Source organism: Quercus suber, unplaced genomic scaffold, assembly GCF_002906115.3.
Source record: "Quercus suber isolate HL8 unplaced genomic scaffold, Cork oak 2.0 scaffold_109, whole genome shotgun sequence".
In the NCBI taxonomy this organism is placed as follows: Eukaryota; Viridiplantae; Streptophyta; class Magnoliopsida; order Fagales; family Fagaceae; genus Quercus; species Quercus suber.
Genome location: NW_027069574.1, coordinates 235,403 through 250,664, shown reverse-complemented (window position 1 = coordinate 250,664; position 15,262 = coordinate 235,403). Strand labels below are relative to the sequence as shown.

The 15,262-nt window shown below is 34.1% G+C and overlaps 1 protein-coding gene and 1 non-coding gene across 3 annotated transcripts; one reads left to right on the top strand and one right to left on the bottom strand.

The window, feature by feature from the left end:
* The first annotated feature begins 6,503 nt into the window (after positions 1-6,503).
* On the top strand, positions 6,504-13,796 carry LOC112019033 (filament-like plant protein). Of its 2 annotated transcripts, none has more exons than XM_065775313.1 (5): positions 6,504-6,721; positions 7,487-7,654; positions 9,700-9,880; positions 10,620-11,968; positions 13,216-13,796. In XM_065775313.1, exons 2-5 carry the CDS (start codon positions 7,544-7,546, stop codon positions 13,435-13,437), a joined length of 1,863 nt encoding a protein of 620 aa, XP_065631385.1. In that variant the 5' UTR covers positions 6,504-6,721; positions 7,487-7,543; the 3' UTR covers positions 13,438-13,796. The 2 variants fall into 2 exon arrangements, with proteins under 2 accessions (XP_065631385.1, XP_065631384.1); XM_065775312.1 differs by having other exon boundaries at positions 6,506-6,721; positions 10,620-11,977.
* Positions 13,797-14,657: 861 nt separating this feature from the next.
* On the bottom strand, positions 14,658-14,742 carry TRNAM-CAU (transfer RNA methionine (anticodon CAU)). The gene is given in 2 exon segments: positions 14,658-14,693; positions 14,705-14,742. It is a non-coding gene; the product is annotated as a tRNA-Met (tRNA).
* Between the last annotated feature and the right edge of the window lie 520 nt (positions 14,743-15,262).

The following is a 15,262-nucleotide window of genomic DNA, read 5'->3' as shown; positions in this document are numbered from 1 at the left end:
AAAAGTTCAAGGGATGTAATGGCCACTACGTTAAAGTTTAGGGTTGTGAAGGCATTTTTCCTATTAATAAGGTCATCCAGCCCAATCAAAAAAAAAAAAAAAAAAAAAAAGGCCCTTCATTGATACTCAATTTTTTTTTTTTTTTTTGATGAACTAAAAAACTTTATTCCAAGAAAAGAAGATTACAATACACCAAGCAAACTTGCCTCAAACCTGAGGACATCACTCAAAAAAGAAACCCTTTGTCAATACTCAATTAGGTTCAACTTATATGGAGGCAATGTACTTTTAAGTAGGAATGGCAACGGGTTGGGTTCGGGGTGGGTTTCTTTATGCGTAAACCTGCCTCTAAAACCCGAACTTGCCCCGTTTAATAAACTAGTTTTTTTTAACCCCCAAACCCACCCCATTGGGCCCCGCCCAAATTTGCCACTTTAGGGTCCAATCCTAAGTCTTTGAAGGGCTTGAACTGTGGCACAATTTTTTTTTTTTTTAAATCAATAGCATTTGACAACAAAATTACACAAATCTAAAACAATTTAATTTTAGATTTCCCATTTTCCTTTCAAAATCACAATCCCAAATATAGAATTCCTAAATACATAATTATCAAAATAAATTTGACAATGAAATAATACATAACCCAAATACAGAAATCCTAAATACATAATTATCAAAATAAATTTGACAATGAAATAATACATAACCCAAATACAGAAATCCTAAATACATAACCCAAATACAAAAAATCCTTCATTTTTCCTTTTACACCGACACAAAACAACAACTGATCTGCCCTTTACGACCCCACTATTTCGGCCCCTCCAAAACTCCAAAAACAAAACCACAACATTCCTGGAAACCCCAACAAAAACCCTCCTTTTTCTAATCAAGGTGAGGTGAGGGAGGCAGGGAGGAAGGATCAATGTCTATGGCGATGTGGAGGAGTGGCGGTGCGGTGAGGGAGGGAGGTAGGATTGGTGTTTGTGGCAAGGTGGAGGAGTGGTAGCGTGGTGAGGGAGCAGCAAGGATGGATCGATGAGGTGGAAGAGGGATGGGCGATGGCAAGGTGGAGGAGGGCGGTGTTAGCAAGTGAGAGTGAAAGTGAGGGAGAGCGAGGCTGCTAAAACTTGAGAGTGAGTGATGAGAATGAAGGACTAGGATTAGGGTTAGAGATAGTTAGTATTTATAGTTAGAGATTTTAAATTTTTTTAATATAATATATGTATACTGGTTAGGTATGCATAATACCCGCACCTAACTCGAGCCCACTACGGGTTGGGTTTCTAAAACCTAAACTTGCCCCATTTGCTTCGCAGGTCAAGTCGGTAATTGCGGGTCGTACAATTTTTACCATCTCTACTTTTAATAAAGCCCATGCTCCAAGCTCACGGCCAGGTAATAATGTACACAACCATCCCCCAAACATTAATAATGGTTAAAGTGGAATGCAATAAATGATTTTTTGACTCACCCAGAAAGTCAAACCAAAACTAAAGAATGGTATGCATCTTAAGCCCAATGTATTATTTTTTTGGTTTTGTTTTTTTAATTTTTAATTTTTTATACTCTCAAATTTATGCTTACAGTTAGAGAAACAAAAACTTCGGTTAAAATACAAATGCATCCATCTGTTGAATTGTCATTTTCGTACTTTAAACTTTTTCATTTTAATGCTTGAAGTTTAGGCTTTTTGTCAATGTAGGTCCTTTTGTCCCATAAAGTCCATTAACTACTGAAAAACAAATGTTCTTAACACTAATAAACTAATAAAATATCATTTAAATAAAGAACTTAAAAAAAAAAAACTAAATTAAACTTAGTCAATGGCTAAGCATAGAGAAAAAAAATTGTGCAAAAAGCATCCTGAGTACTGAAACTCAGGCGCGCTTTAGATACTTTACAAAAGTTTGTTTAGTACTTCACAGTTTTTGATAACTTATTTGTATAATATTTATAAAACAAATATATAGTTTTTGGTAACTTTTATGTAAAAATTGTGATAAAAAGTTAAAAAAACTAGTTGATTTTCAAAAATGTTAAAACTTAAAAGTTAGATTATTTGCAAAAAAAGAAACTGAGACAAAAAGCAATAAACATTTTACCTTTACCCAAACGAACACCAAAACAATGCTAAATGAACAAAGTGGATGGTTATGTTGACAGGGCTACAACACTTTTTGGATGAATCTGAAGGTGGAGGCTGGCGGTAGTTAGATCTGACTAGTAATTAAGATTTTTGGGATGGACAAATCTTCTCCAACCTACTATGTGGTGATTCATAAAACTATTCATGTGTATTATTTAAATAAGTTACATGACTAATTAAAAATGTCATATAACTAAAAATACACTTAGATGATTTTTCGACTGCCATATAGTTGGTTGGAGAAGTTTCCTCCAAACTGATTTGGAGGTAAACATTAGTAATCGTAAATGATTACTGAAATCTTAGCAACTAAATTGATGCAATTGAGCTTTGGAAAAAAAAATATATATATATATATATAAAAGGGACTAGACTAATCACATTTGAAATTGTGAATGACTAATTCGACTGAAATCCAGGAACTAAATTGATGCAATTGAAATCTTTTTTTTTTTTTTTTTTAACGACCTTTTATAAATTTTGAAGGACTGAATTGTATTTTAGCCAAAACTTGTTTTGGGTGCCGAAAAAATTAAGAGCTATCCTCACATCCCAATAAAATCATGTTGGTTGGATGTCACTCCTAATGTCACATCCATGAGAGAAAATATTGAACTTATATTAAATTAATGAAGCTAGACTCTCCAACTAGATATGTCTAAAAATACGAAAAAGATTAGGGGGTTATGAGAATGTTTGTTAAATACAAAGCCTATGAAAGACTTTCACATAGAAGATCTGAGATGTCCATATCAAATCAACCAACAAATAGTATTTACACATCATTTATTACATATTTCTTTACCTGGATATCATTCTGCTCAATCAAATATCTGAGAGAGGGAAAGATTATCACGGTTATATCATATGCTAATCCATTGTTTCTTACTAATGTATATGGCAAATTCCTATAAGGACAAGTAATTGATGTAACGTTGAATATCATGGTAAGCAAGTATGTGACGCACCATTTGGCAGTGGAGTGTGATTGCTAGGATTAGCATCCTATGACTGCTACGTGGAAATTGCTGGTGGACTGTCCAATATTTTTTCAAACATTTCAATCCCTTTCTTGTCAAAAAAAAACCTCAACCCTTCATTTGGCTTATCATTTAACCAACTAATAGCCTCAATCAAAAAATAAAAACAAGAGATTCAGAATACAATTTCACTTTTACTCCAAAATTTAATTGATGTTTTGATTTAATAATAAAAAAACAATCACTATAATGTAAATGTCATAGGTTTGAAATATATCTTATTTATTGGATTTATCAAAAAATAATTGTTAGATAAGCAAGACCAAATTTCTCATGACAATTATAGATTATAGTACATCCTTGACTCTTTCCTTAGCTGTTAATAATTTGATTGGTGCTGGATACCAACCTTGCTTTGCCAAAGAGATGAGAATTGATCTTCTTTTATAAGCCTCGCCCAAGTCAATAGCGGCCATCATATAGGTGGTGGAAACATGAACTCTAAAAAATTCATGCTTGAATACAATGAATAGACCTTTAGTCCATTCACAAAGCAACTAATCGAAAATTATATGGTCAATAGTGCAGTCTTGCACTTCGTATTGTGACTGTTGTCAAAAGCTTCATGCATGGTAGGGCCAAATGTGTACAAAGTGCCTTCATAAACTCATCCAATACTTTATCATTAGTCAAATTGAATATGAAAAAGAGATCAGATTGATCTTCTTCATCAAAGTAAGGAAATTTGAGACCCGTGATTCGTGGTTGGTCAATAATCCTTTAACTTGTGTCTACTACAAATTGGTTGAAACTCTTCATTCTAGACTATGTGATAGGTAGGTAATATTTTAAATCTATGGTCACGCACTCTCATTTGTGGCTTTTCCATGTTTCTTAGGAACTCTTAACTAGATTGAAAATTACACTATTTAAGTTTGGGATCTTTTGGTTTTACTCTTTTATGTTTAGAATTTAGAATTTTCATCTCCAACGTTTGGCCTATTTTTAATTTTGTACTTTCATCTTTGTTTGTTAAAGACGTAAGTGTTAAATGCCACCTAAGTTCGAAATGATATAGTTTTATCATTCAAAATTATATCATTTTAATTTTAAGCCTATTTGGAGCTTTTCCTTGTAAAAGGAAAGTCCACCTTTTCAAAATGCGACCCTCCTCACCAGTTTCATTACAAATTATTATTTATTTATTATTATTATTATTAAAGGAGCTGATTTTTCCTTACCAAATACTCCAAAAGCCTATTAGACCCCCCCCCCCAAAAAAGAAAAAAAAAGAGTTTAATCTCTCTTAGAAAAAAGAAAAAAAAGGGTTTAATCACTCTTAGAAAAAAGAAAAAAAGATTTAATCAATCTTAAAAAGAAGAAAAAAAAAAAAAAACCCTTCAAATGGGTACTTAATCTTAGTTTCCACTTGAACCGTGTATATTGTTGATCATAAGTCCAATGCCAAAAGGTAAAATATTATTATACTTGAAAAAAAAATTAAAGTACACTTTTGACCTTCAAAATTTAGAGTTGTTTTATTTTGGCATTTCATGAAGGCATTATTAGCCAAATCTATACTATTTCCCGAAAATACTAGTCTAGTCACAATTAAGGATTCATATAATTGTTAATAAACCTTGAATTAACCTAATATAGTGGTGTCCACGGGTTGAGTTTAGTCAGATTCCCTTTAAAAACCCTAATTTGGAACTGTCAGATCGATCAAATCTAATATCTCCTTCAATGGTGGTAGTTTTGTGTCATATCTTAAATCTTCATTAAATTTTGATGAGATTTCACTAGATTAGCAATGATTTTGCTAGATCTGATGAAGATCTCACCAAATTTGGTGGAGATCTCATTGGAACTAGTAGATCTTTGTCGAATCTAGTGATGTTCTTCACGGATCTGACAAAAACTTGAATGGAGAAAAGTAAAGGGGTGGAGGACGATGATAGCTTATGACGATCAGAATTGGGTCTTTGCTTGAAGAACTTGCCATTTGAACCTATAATATCAATTATTGTTAATCAACAACTATCAGTTTACTAAAGGACAACTTGGATTAGACAGATTTTAGTTTGGATTTGGACGATGGTAGGTTGAGTGGATTTATTGGATTAATAAGTTGTTGGACAACCCTAACCTAGTTTATGCCCAATGTAGGACTAAGCACACACTTAATTAATATCTCAAAAAATTAGGGGCATCACAATTTCTGTTAGCTTCCCCCCCCCCCCCACCCTGCAAGGTTTATTCACTTAATCTTAATCCCACAAATCAGGGGCATCACAATTTCTGTTAGCTTTTAGATCCCCCACCCCCCCCCCCCCCAAAGGTTTAATCACTTAATCTTAATCCCACTTGAACAATATTATTTACAATGGAGATCTCAATTGCACACCTAATTTCACAACATGCTAAAGTATCAAGTTGTGATTTGTAGAGAAAAGAGCCAAGTGCTTCAAGAAGATTGTGCCTCCAAAAGGAAAAACCCAGTTGAGCAACTTGGGCAAAACTTTCATTAATTGTAGTGGAGTTTTAGAAGCAAGCCAATTCTAAACAAGTCATGAAGTACAAATAAAAACATTGTTTTTTTAGATCTAAAATTGATTTCTAATTAACTTGTCAAGTTTGTTGTTATTGTATTAGGGACCTTATAATTTATTTATTTTATTTTTATAAAAGAGCCTTAATTGTGAGTATCAAAACCAATTTGTATATCTTTGAGTCCCCAAACAATAACATTGCACATATTTGCAATTAGTTTGTAAACTGGACTCAGAAACGTATATTCTAGAGAAATAATTGATCAGCCAAAAAAAAAAAAAAAAAGAGAAATAATTGGTCAAAGGACTGATTAATTACTAATAATTACCAGTGTCATAGATCTCCAAAAAAAGAAAAGAAAAAGAAGCTAGAGGCATATCACCTTCTCTTAAAAGATACTCCATTTCACTTTAAAAAAAAAAAAAAAAAAAACTCCATTTTCTTTTCTAAAATGAGTAGTTAAGAAATTATTGTTTTTCATTAAAGGAATAAAAATAACTTTTTGTTATGTTTTATTTTTTATTTATGGTTTTTATTTTCTAACAAAGCACAGCTAAAACATGAAGAACAAGAACAGTTGCAGAGAAGTGACAAGTCCCATATTCAAGGGCGGGAATAATGCAATCTCCATTTGAAAAAGTAGGTACCCATAAGCTAAGCTCAGCAACATTCAAAAAAACTAAGTTACAATCGTAGGTGTAGACTTCTTTAATACCACTCCTCCTAACTACATGTTCTCACATGGCCCCACTTTTTATTTTTTCTCAATTATTTTGATTTTTGAACACTCAAACAAAAGTAAACTAAAAAAAAAAAAATTAAAAACAAATACGAAAGTACAGTATTTCAATATTCTCCATGTGTCTGTCTTCTTCATCAATCCCTATACAATACTCTACATTTTCTTCTGACATTCCTCATCAGATCTCTGCACATTGTCAAAGCTTGTGTGCGCGTTCTCTGATTTTCATTCAGCTTTTAGAGGGTTTTTGCGGTTTGGCTTTGATGGGATTCAACATTTTCAGCTATCTCGAAATGGGTATTCTCATTTTCTTGTTGGTTTTCATCATGTGATATGTTTTGAATTGTATTCGAAGTGGGTCTTTGGCTCTTTCTTAGTTTTCTTCAAGATATTCTGAAATGTGGGTATTGTCTATTTCATACTCCTCTGTGGTCCTCTCCCAACTTTTTTTTTTTTTTTTTGGTTTTTTGTCTGTCTGTCTGTCTCACACACAGACACAGACACAGACACATACACACGCACACACATATCGTATGGCGTAAAATTTGGGGAATTTGGTAGGTAATGATAAACAGTTTGATAGAATATTGTGCTTGAAGTAAGTAATTGTAATTAGTTATACAGTTCAAATAAATTGTTGTTATTACTTTTCCCTTTCTATTTCAGACTACATGGCCTTTCCCTTTCTTCTGGGTTGGTGTAAAAAGGTCTGTAAGTTTTTTAATTTTGTTCAAGGTAGATTGGACTGTGGAGTGAATTGTAAGTAAAGCTGGTAATTACCTGTATATCCAACCTCTTTTGGGTTAAACAGTTGGTTATATCTTATTGCTTCTTTTGGTTGCTTACAACCGTTTGGAAGCTCAGAATTTCCCATAAAACACAAACCCATGACAGGGTTTTTATAGTTGTGGATGATGTGCTTGTTCCCTGGTTTTAATTGTAAGATTTTCATTTTAAATTTCAAGCAGTGAAGGTTCAAAGTTTGTTAGCTCTGGTGGTGTTGTTATTTGGTGGTTGTTTCTCAATGTAGCACTTATGGTTGCTGGTTTTTTATTTATGAAGTTGTAGATGAAAGTCTATGTGAGAGGCTACTGAGGTGAGGCTTTGCTGGGATTCGAAATGGACCGGCGGAGCTGGCTATGGCGAAGAAAGTCTTCAGAGAAGAGCCCTGGTGAGACTGAGAGTTCGGGATCATTATCTTCTCATTCTGAAAGATTTTCTGATGAGCAGGTAGGTGGTTCTGGGATTTGTGGTGTGAAGGAATCCATTTGATGAATTGGGTTGTTGAATTGTATGAAAAACTGGGATTTGCATAGATAATGATCATTTCTTGTCCTATTCATTCTTTTTGATCCCTTTTGTCAATGACTATTTGTAGTACAAAAAAGGAATTATATTAAATGTAGTTCAAATGTCTTAACTCATTTTGTTGAAATATTCATGCCATTATAATCAGAAACCACTTCTTTCTTCTCTTTTCCTTTTCCTCTTTTGTTTACTTATTAATGACTCTGGAAAGTTGGTCTATGGGACTTTTTTTCAGTGTATCAATTATGCTCTGCAATGATGAAAACTATCTAGACCAATGTGATCACAGAAGCAAAAGGTGGCAATTCTAAAAGTGTATGTCTTGACTCTTGAGTTCCTCCAGGGTGTCCATGAAAATAGTTATGGGAGTGTGTGGATGTGGAAGGTTAAAGCATGGTTTTATACTAGTTGATGTATAAATCAAGACAAGAAAAAACTGTAATCACCTGCTGGGAGGGGCAGGGGTTGAGTTATATAACAGTGAGTCTGCGATGAATTTGCTCTCTGGTTGATTACATTCTATGTGATTGACTCTCATAATATTCAGTTAACTGGTCAATTAATCTAAAGTATTGACTATTAAACTATATCAGTGTTGTCTAAACTCTAAACAAAATTGTTCAGTTGAAATACCAAAAACGAAAGTTGTTAATAGCCATTTCCACATGAAGCTTGGCTTGTTTTCCTGCAACAGAACTATCAACCTGTTACCTTTCCTCTTTCAACTTTCAAGTGTGATACCTTAGAATAGGAATTTTTATAGACCCAAAGATGCAAACATTATCAAAAAACTCAAGATACCTTGTCCCATAACTTTTATTTTATCACTTCATATAGGATTATCACGGAATATTCCTCATAACCAGGGGAAAACCTAACAAATCTTTTAATGATTATTCAGATAGATGAGATAATTCAGCTTTTTAGTCCACATCTTTGGGATGCGTTTTGTATGTGGAGTTCCTCTTCCCTTCCCTAGCACGTATAAACTTCTCTTCATAGTTATTTCTCTTTACAAATATTAATTTTCCCTCATTGGCTTTCTTTTTTAACTTTAAGTGTTCTTTCTATCTTCTTGGTCAATTTTTCCATATGTTTAATTCTTAGTTCATCATTCTCATTGCCTGTTTTACTTTGATTCTTGTTGTTTTATTCATATTATCTTCACTCATAATTTCATTTCTTTCAATACTTTGAATCAACCTTTGTCCTTCAATTTGTATTTACTTCAAACATTCACTTTTCTGTGAAATTAGACAAGTTGAACTGATAAAACAATGAAAGAAAGGGTCATCGGCAACAATTGTTGATATGGAAAATAGAGAACATTGAATAGAGTTCAGAAATTTCATCTTTAGCTGTTGGAGTTAGTTCACTGTGTAGCTGCAAACTTGAATATCAAGAAGTCGCAAATCAGGTTGGCAATGAACTTTTCGAGGAACAAGGGCTTTATTGATCACTTTGTTTTCATGGTCTCGTGAGAATAAATTATACTGCAATTCTCACCTTATCAGATTCGGAGGTGACATAAGCTAGGATGGAATGTACTAATAAAAGATGCAGATATTATCAACTTAAGCCTTGGGTTCCTTTGAAGAAAACAAAGGAAATGAGATGTTAAAACAATATGGGAACTTTAGCTGTAGATAGGTTTTCTTGTTCTCACCACTAGTTAGAAAGTGTTCTGAATCAAGCATGTCCTGAATATATTTTATTCTCTGATAATAGTTATCATTTGAAATTATAAATATATATGTGATCCCTTGCAGTGTGAGTGGTCTAGATGAGCTTTGTATGAAATTTGTGGTGCTGTGTGCTTCCTTGACTCAATTATAATTCCTTTAAAGGATGAATCTTGTGATCTAGAAATGTTGCATGATTTTGGGCTCTTGTAAGTTTCAGATTGGTTTTGCCCTCTGAATGATGTGGTAGGACAAAATCTTATTTTATTTACTATGTTGTGAAAGGCATATCCAGCTCAAAGTACTCAATCACCAGAAGTCACATCTAAAGTTGCAATAGTTGATGAAGAAGCTAATGATAGTGTGAAGACCTTAACGGAGAAACTATCTGCTGCTCTTCTGAACATTAGTGCCAAAGAAGACTTGGTAAAGCAGCATGCCAAAGTTGCAGAAGAAGCTGTCTCAGGTATTCTTTCTTCAACTGTTTTTATTCATGAAATTTCTCTTAAACAATGGTGGCCAAAAAAAAGATGTAGAACTCCTATTGGAAATTAGGTTGCAATATTATTTTTGACATCAAATAAATCTGAACTTGTGTTGTGAAAAGGTAAATTTAGGGTCACACCATTTCTGAAAGTCCAAGAACAAATTTCAGGGAGAAATATTGTTAAACAATATTGAGGGAGGAGTGATGTGTGAGGTTATAGTCAAGACATCATGTTATGATGTTTATTTCAAATGAATATATTTTTGTTACATTTTTCCCCTTATATCATATTCATCAAGTATTCGCATGAATTATTAATCAGGAATTGATATTAAAACTTCCAGGAACACAAAGTTTAGGGAGTCTTTTTGTTTTTTTTTTTTTTTTTTTTGTTTTTGTTTTTGTTTTTGTTTTTTAATAAGTTAGGAAAGATATTCACCAATCTTAAATAGGTATACTTAAAGTTTAATTATTATGGGATTTTTTTTTTTTTTTTTTTTTGTTTTTGTTTTTGTTTTTGTTTTTTAATAAGTTAGGAAAGATATTCACCAATCTTAAATAGGTATACTTAAAGTTTAATTATTATGGGAACACTTTTTGTTTGGTGTTTGGTGAGCTCCTCTTTTTAGGGGCTATTACTTGTTGATTTTAAATTTCCTTTAGTGGCCACCGTATGTGTGTAATAAACTGGTTTCCTTGATTGCCTTTCTAATGCTAGGTTGGGAGAAGTCTGAAAATGAAGTATTAGCTTTCAAGCAACAACTTGAGGCTGCCAACAAGAAGAACTCAGCTCTTGAAGATCGTGTTGGTCATCTTGATGGAGCATTGAAAGAATGTGTGAGGCAGCTTAGACAATCCAGAGAAGATCAAGATAATAAGATCACCGAAGTTGTTGCGAAGAAAACTCATGAATGGGAATCTACAAAGTCTGAGCTTGACAGACAGCTTTCTGAGCTTCAGGCTCAACTTCAGGCTGCTAAAGCTGAAGCTGCTGCTTCAATTGATTCTGATCTCCGCCCAAAGCTTGAGGCTGTAGAGAAAGAAAACTCGGCCCTCAAACTTGATCTCCTTTCTCGAGCTGAGGAGATAGAAATCAGGATTATGGAGAGGGACTTGAGCACACAGGCTGCTGAAACAGCCAGCAAACAACATCTAGAAAGCATCAAGAAGGTGGCTAAGCTTGAAGCTGAGTGCCGCAGGCTAAAAGCTACGGCTCGTAGAGCTTTCCCTGCTAATGATCACAAGTCCTTTACTGTCTCCTCAGTTTGTGTGGAATCTTTCACAGATAGCCAGTCGGACAGTGGGGAAAGGCTACTTGCAGTTGAAACTGATATGCGCAAAATGAGTCGCTTGGAACCTAATTATTGTGAATCAAGCCGTTCTGACTCATGGGCATCTGCTCTAATCACAGAACTTGATCAGCATAAGAATGAGAAGGCTCTTGGGAGGAGCCTTACGGTCTCTTCAGTAGAAATCAATCTCATGGATGATTTCCTTGAAATGGAAAGGCTTGCAGCTTTGCCAGACACAAAAAGTGGGAGCCGTTCCCTTGAAAAAGGGCCTGCTTTGGATCAAGCCAATGCTGCTGAAAGCCCTATGAAAGAAGAACTTGAAGCCATGATTAACAGGACTGCTGAACTGGAGGAAAAGTTGGAGAATTTGGAGGCCGAAAAAGTGGAATTCCAGATAGTTTTAACTGAATGCCAAAAGCAGCTGGAGACATCAAGGAGTCAGCTTAAGGAAGCAGAGGCAAGGTTGGTAGAACTGCAGACTCAGTTAGCACTAGAGAACGAATTAAAGCTGGCGGCAGATCAAGAAGTAAAGGTTACAAAAACAAAATGGGAAATGGCAGAGTCACAACTCAGAGTTGTTGAAGCTGAGGTCAAAACCTTGCATTTGAAAGTTGGTTCATTAGAAGAAGAGGTTGAGAAGGAGCATGCTTCTTCAGCAGAAAATGTGGTCAAGTATCAGAAATTGGAGGATGAACTTTTAAGAATGAAAAGAGAAGCCAAGCTCCACCGTGAAGCTGAGCTCCTGCGTTTGACAAACACTAATGGTGAATTGAAGGTAAAGCAGGTTAGTTTGCTAAGACCGATAAATAATAATCTATTCTTATTTAGAATACAGGAATATATATATATATATATAATATATATTAAAAACTCATCAAATTCCTTTTGCAATTTTAATATATTTAAAATGCAGAAAATCATGTTAAGTTCCTATTAGGAAACAGTACCGGTAGTGTTAAATGTTAATGACACATTGGCTGTTTAAAATCCATGAATGCCTTATTATTAGCGCATGATTGGTAGTGACTACTAATTTCATACAGCTGTTATGACCCCATTTCAAGTATTTACAAGAAAAAGAAAACATATGCAGCGGTCTCTGTCAGAAAGTCTTCCTTAAAAGATGACATGTGCTACAATGCAAATTATGTAATACTTAAGAGATATGTTATTACTTGTTTATGTCTGGTAGGCGGATGATGCGATAACCCATTTTCATTAATTAGGCCACATGACCATGCTTGCAGAACTATAAATTAGCCTCAAGTTCAATTTTCAACTTCTGAAACTGAGTCTTTCAATTTTTCTGTGAAGCTACTTGACCACAAAGTAAGATTTAGGTATGTCCTGTTAGCAGTTTCGAGATGGTCCCTAATCCATAAAGCAATTATGCTTTTAAGTTGTAAAAGTACATCTGAAAGCTACCATGCAGTAGGTACGTGATATGGATTATTACCTCTGCTGGGGCTGTTGATGTGCTGCCCATTTAGTTAACTGGTCTTTGCATGATGCTGCTTGCAGAACTGCCATTCTGCCAGTTAGTTTCAAGTTCAATATCTTCATTCCCAAATAGAGTCCTACCCTTCTCTGGAAGCTACTTGATTTAAGTCTGCCATAAAGTAAAAAAAAGTACTTTTGGTTAAGCAATTTGGAGATACATTCCCAACCAAATGAAAGCAAATATGCCTTCACAGATAGAAAGTAATTTTTTTTTTGATAAATGCAGATAGAAAGTAAATTTGAAAGCTAATTGAGCAGTTTTTAGAAGTCAAGTCTTGAAAGACCCCCTTAAACTGCTAAACTGAATTGGGACTACAAGAGATGTGAGGTCCCTGGGTTCAAGACCCATTGGGTACTTGTGTAACTTACCAATAAGAAAAAGGGAAATCAGAGGCCTGACAAATCTGCATCTTATAGATTTCCAATTGAGCAAATAAGTGCTTTTTTTTTTTTTTTTTTTTTTTTTTAAATACCGACTGCTTTCCTCAATAAACTGGTTTGATATCTTGATGTTTATGACAGGAAAAGGAACTTGCAGCGGCTGCGAGTAAATTTGCAGAGTGTCAGAAAACAATTGCATCCCTTGGCCAGCAGTTGAAGTCTCTTGCAACACTGGAAGACTTCCTGATTGACTCTGAAAAGCCTTTGGAACTCACTAGTGAGGGAATTCAAGGTCCTAAAAATAGTAGAGAACCATTGAAATTGCAAATTAGCAACCTGAATTTGCCAAAAAGAGATTCTTAATCTATGAAAATAGTCAGTGATGGTTCAAGTCTTTCAAAGAACAGTTATGAAAGTGAGTCATCATTATCACTAAACCCATCCAATGCCTCTGAGAAAACACGAAATGGGGTTGGGAAGTTTTTCCCTAGAAATAAGAGTGTGATTCGGAATGAAAATCTGTGAGAATGATAAACAAGAGAAATTGATAGAAAATTAGTAGGCTTGAATTTTTCGTTGTAAAGTTGCTTTATTTGTTCTTATTACCAACACTGTAGATTCGATGCTTGCGAATTAGCAGTTGTATTTACATACAAGGTGCATCTTGGAGAACAGAAATTATTCAAAGAAGCTATAGTGATACATCAAGTTCGAAATTAGAATTTCTAATTGCTTTTTTAAGTTTTAACTGCATTTCTGCTCTTGGTTTCAAGTAATCGGCATCTTCAAAAGCATTGATGTTAAGAACGGGGAGTGTTAATGAGTGGCTTATTTGAGCTAGACGTATGGTGCATTTAACCCTTTTTATCCAAAATTTGTGACTGGTAAGGATGGCAGATGATTGATTTTTTTATTTTTCCAATAGAGAAAAAAAGAACAAGGTATTTTCCAGGATTTATATGCATTAAGGGGGTTGTCATTACAATTATGGGGATTATTAGTATAATGAATTGTGACGGTCTTGGGCATTTTGAGAAAAGCTAGATACAAAAAATTTGACAACTAGTGATGTGGCAGATTGTTAGTAGTAGGTAAAAGAGTGATGTTAGTGGTGGATTCAGATGAGAACTAGTAAAAAGGCTTTGTCAACTTAACTATTGTGAAAAACATAATGAATTCTTTTGTATATGTAGCATTGTTGGGGCATTTCTTTGGGATCGTAAATACAACGAATTGCTCGGTGGTTGGGGGTCATGTCCTGTAAGCAAACAACTTGCAGAGTGTGATTTTGGTGGTTGTACTACCATTTCAATTTGACTTGGATTTGGTTTCAAATGTGTATATGTCAATCATTCGATTGTAATTGGTAGACAGATGTGAATTATGTAATATATATTTGACTAGCAGTCTAGCACCTAAAATTTTCTTCAAATGAGTTTCAATTTATCGTATGCATAATTGATGTCAAAAACAGTTGCTTTTTTAATGGTGAGATCAACCCACAATTATATACTAATTTATAATCAATACTGTAGATTCAATGCTTGTGCATGAAAAAAACAAATAATAAAAAAAAAGGGTATTGGGGTGAGAGAGGCTCGAACTCTCGACCTCAGGATCACTCAGAAGCTATGAGACCTACGCGCTAGCCAACTGCGCCACCACCCCGGATGGGTCTTTGCTCTTAATTAAATTAATATGTACGTAATATATGGGATGAAATGAATTGTTAATAATCTTCCTGCTGAAACAAACTACTAAAAAGAAAAAACAATACAAAACCAGAGATTAACATGGGCTGCAATATTATACCCCTACTCCAATCATAATATTAGACCAAACCAGAATTATAAAAATTAAGATACATCTCATATGCTACACTACACTATGCAAGGAAGGACCCCCAATATGAAATTGAGTTTTTGACATTCTTTTACGATTTGTAATAAGTCTAGAATTAACATCATATTTGATTGCTTGAATGAGACCTTTAGATTTAAATTGCTCATCGAGAACTATTACAATTCTTGTGTAATGGATATGATATATTGTAGTAGACCACGCAATGTATTAACTGATTTTATTCCTTTTCTTTTAGTGTATGAACTATTCAATGAATTTCGGACTTTTTTTTTTTTAGAATGAATTTTGTACATATTCTTTTGGTAGAGAAATATTCATAGAAACG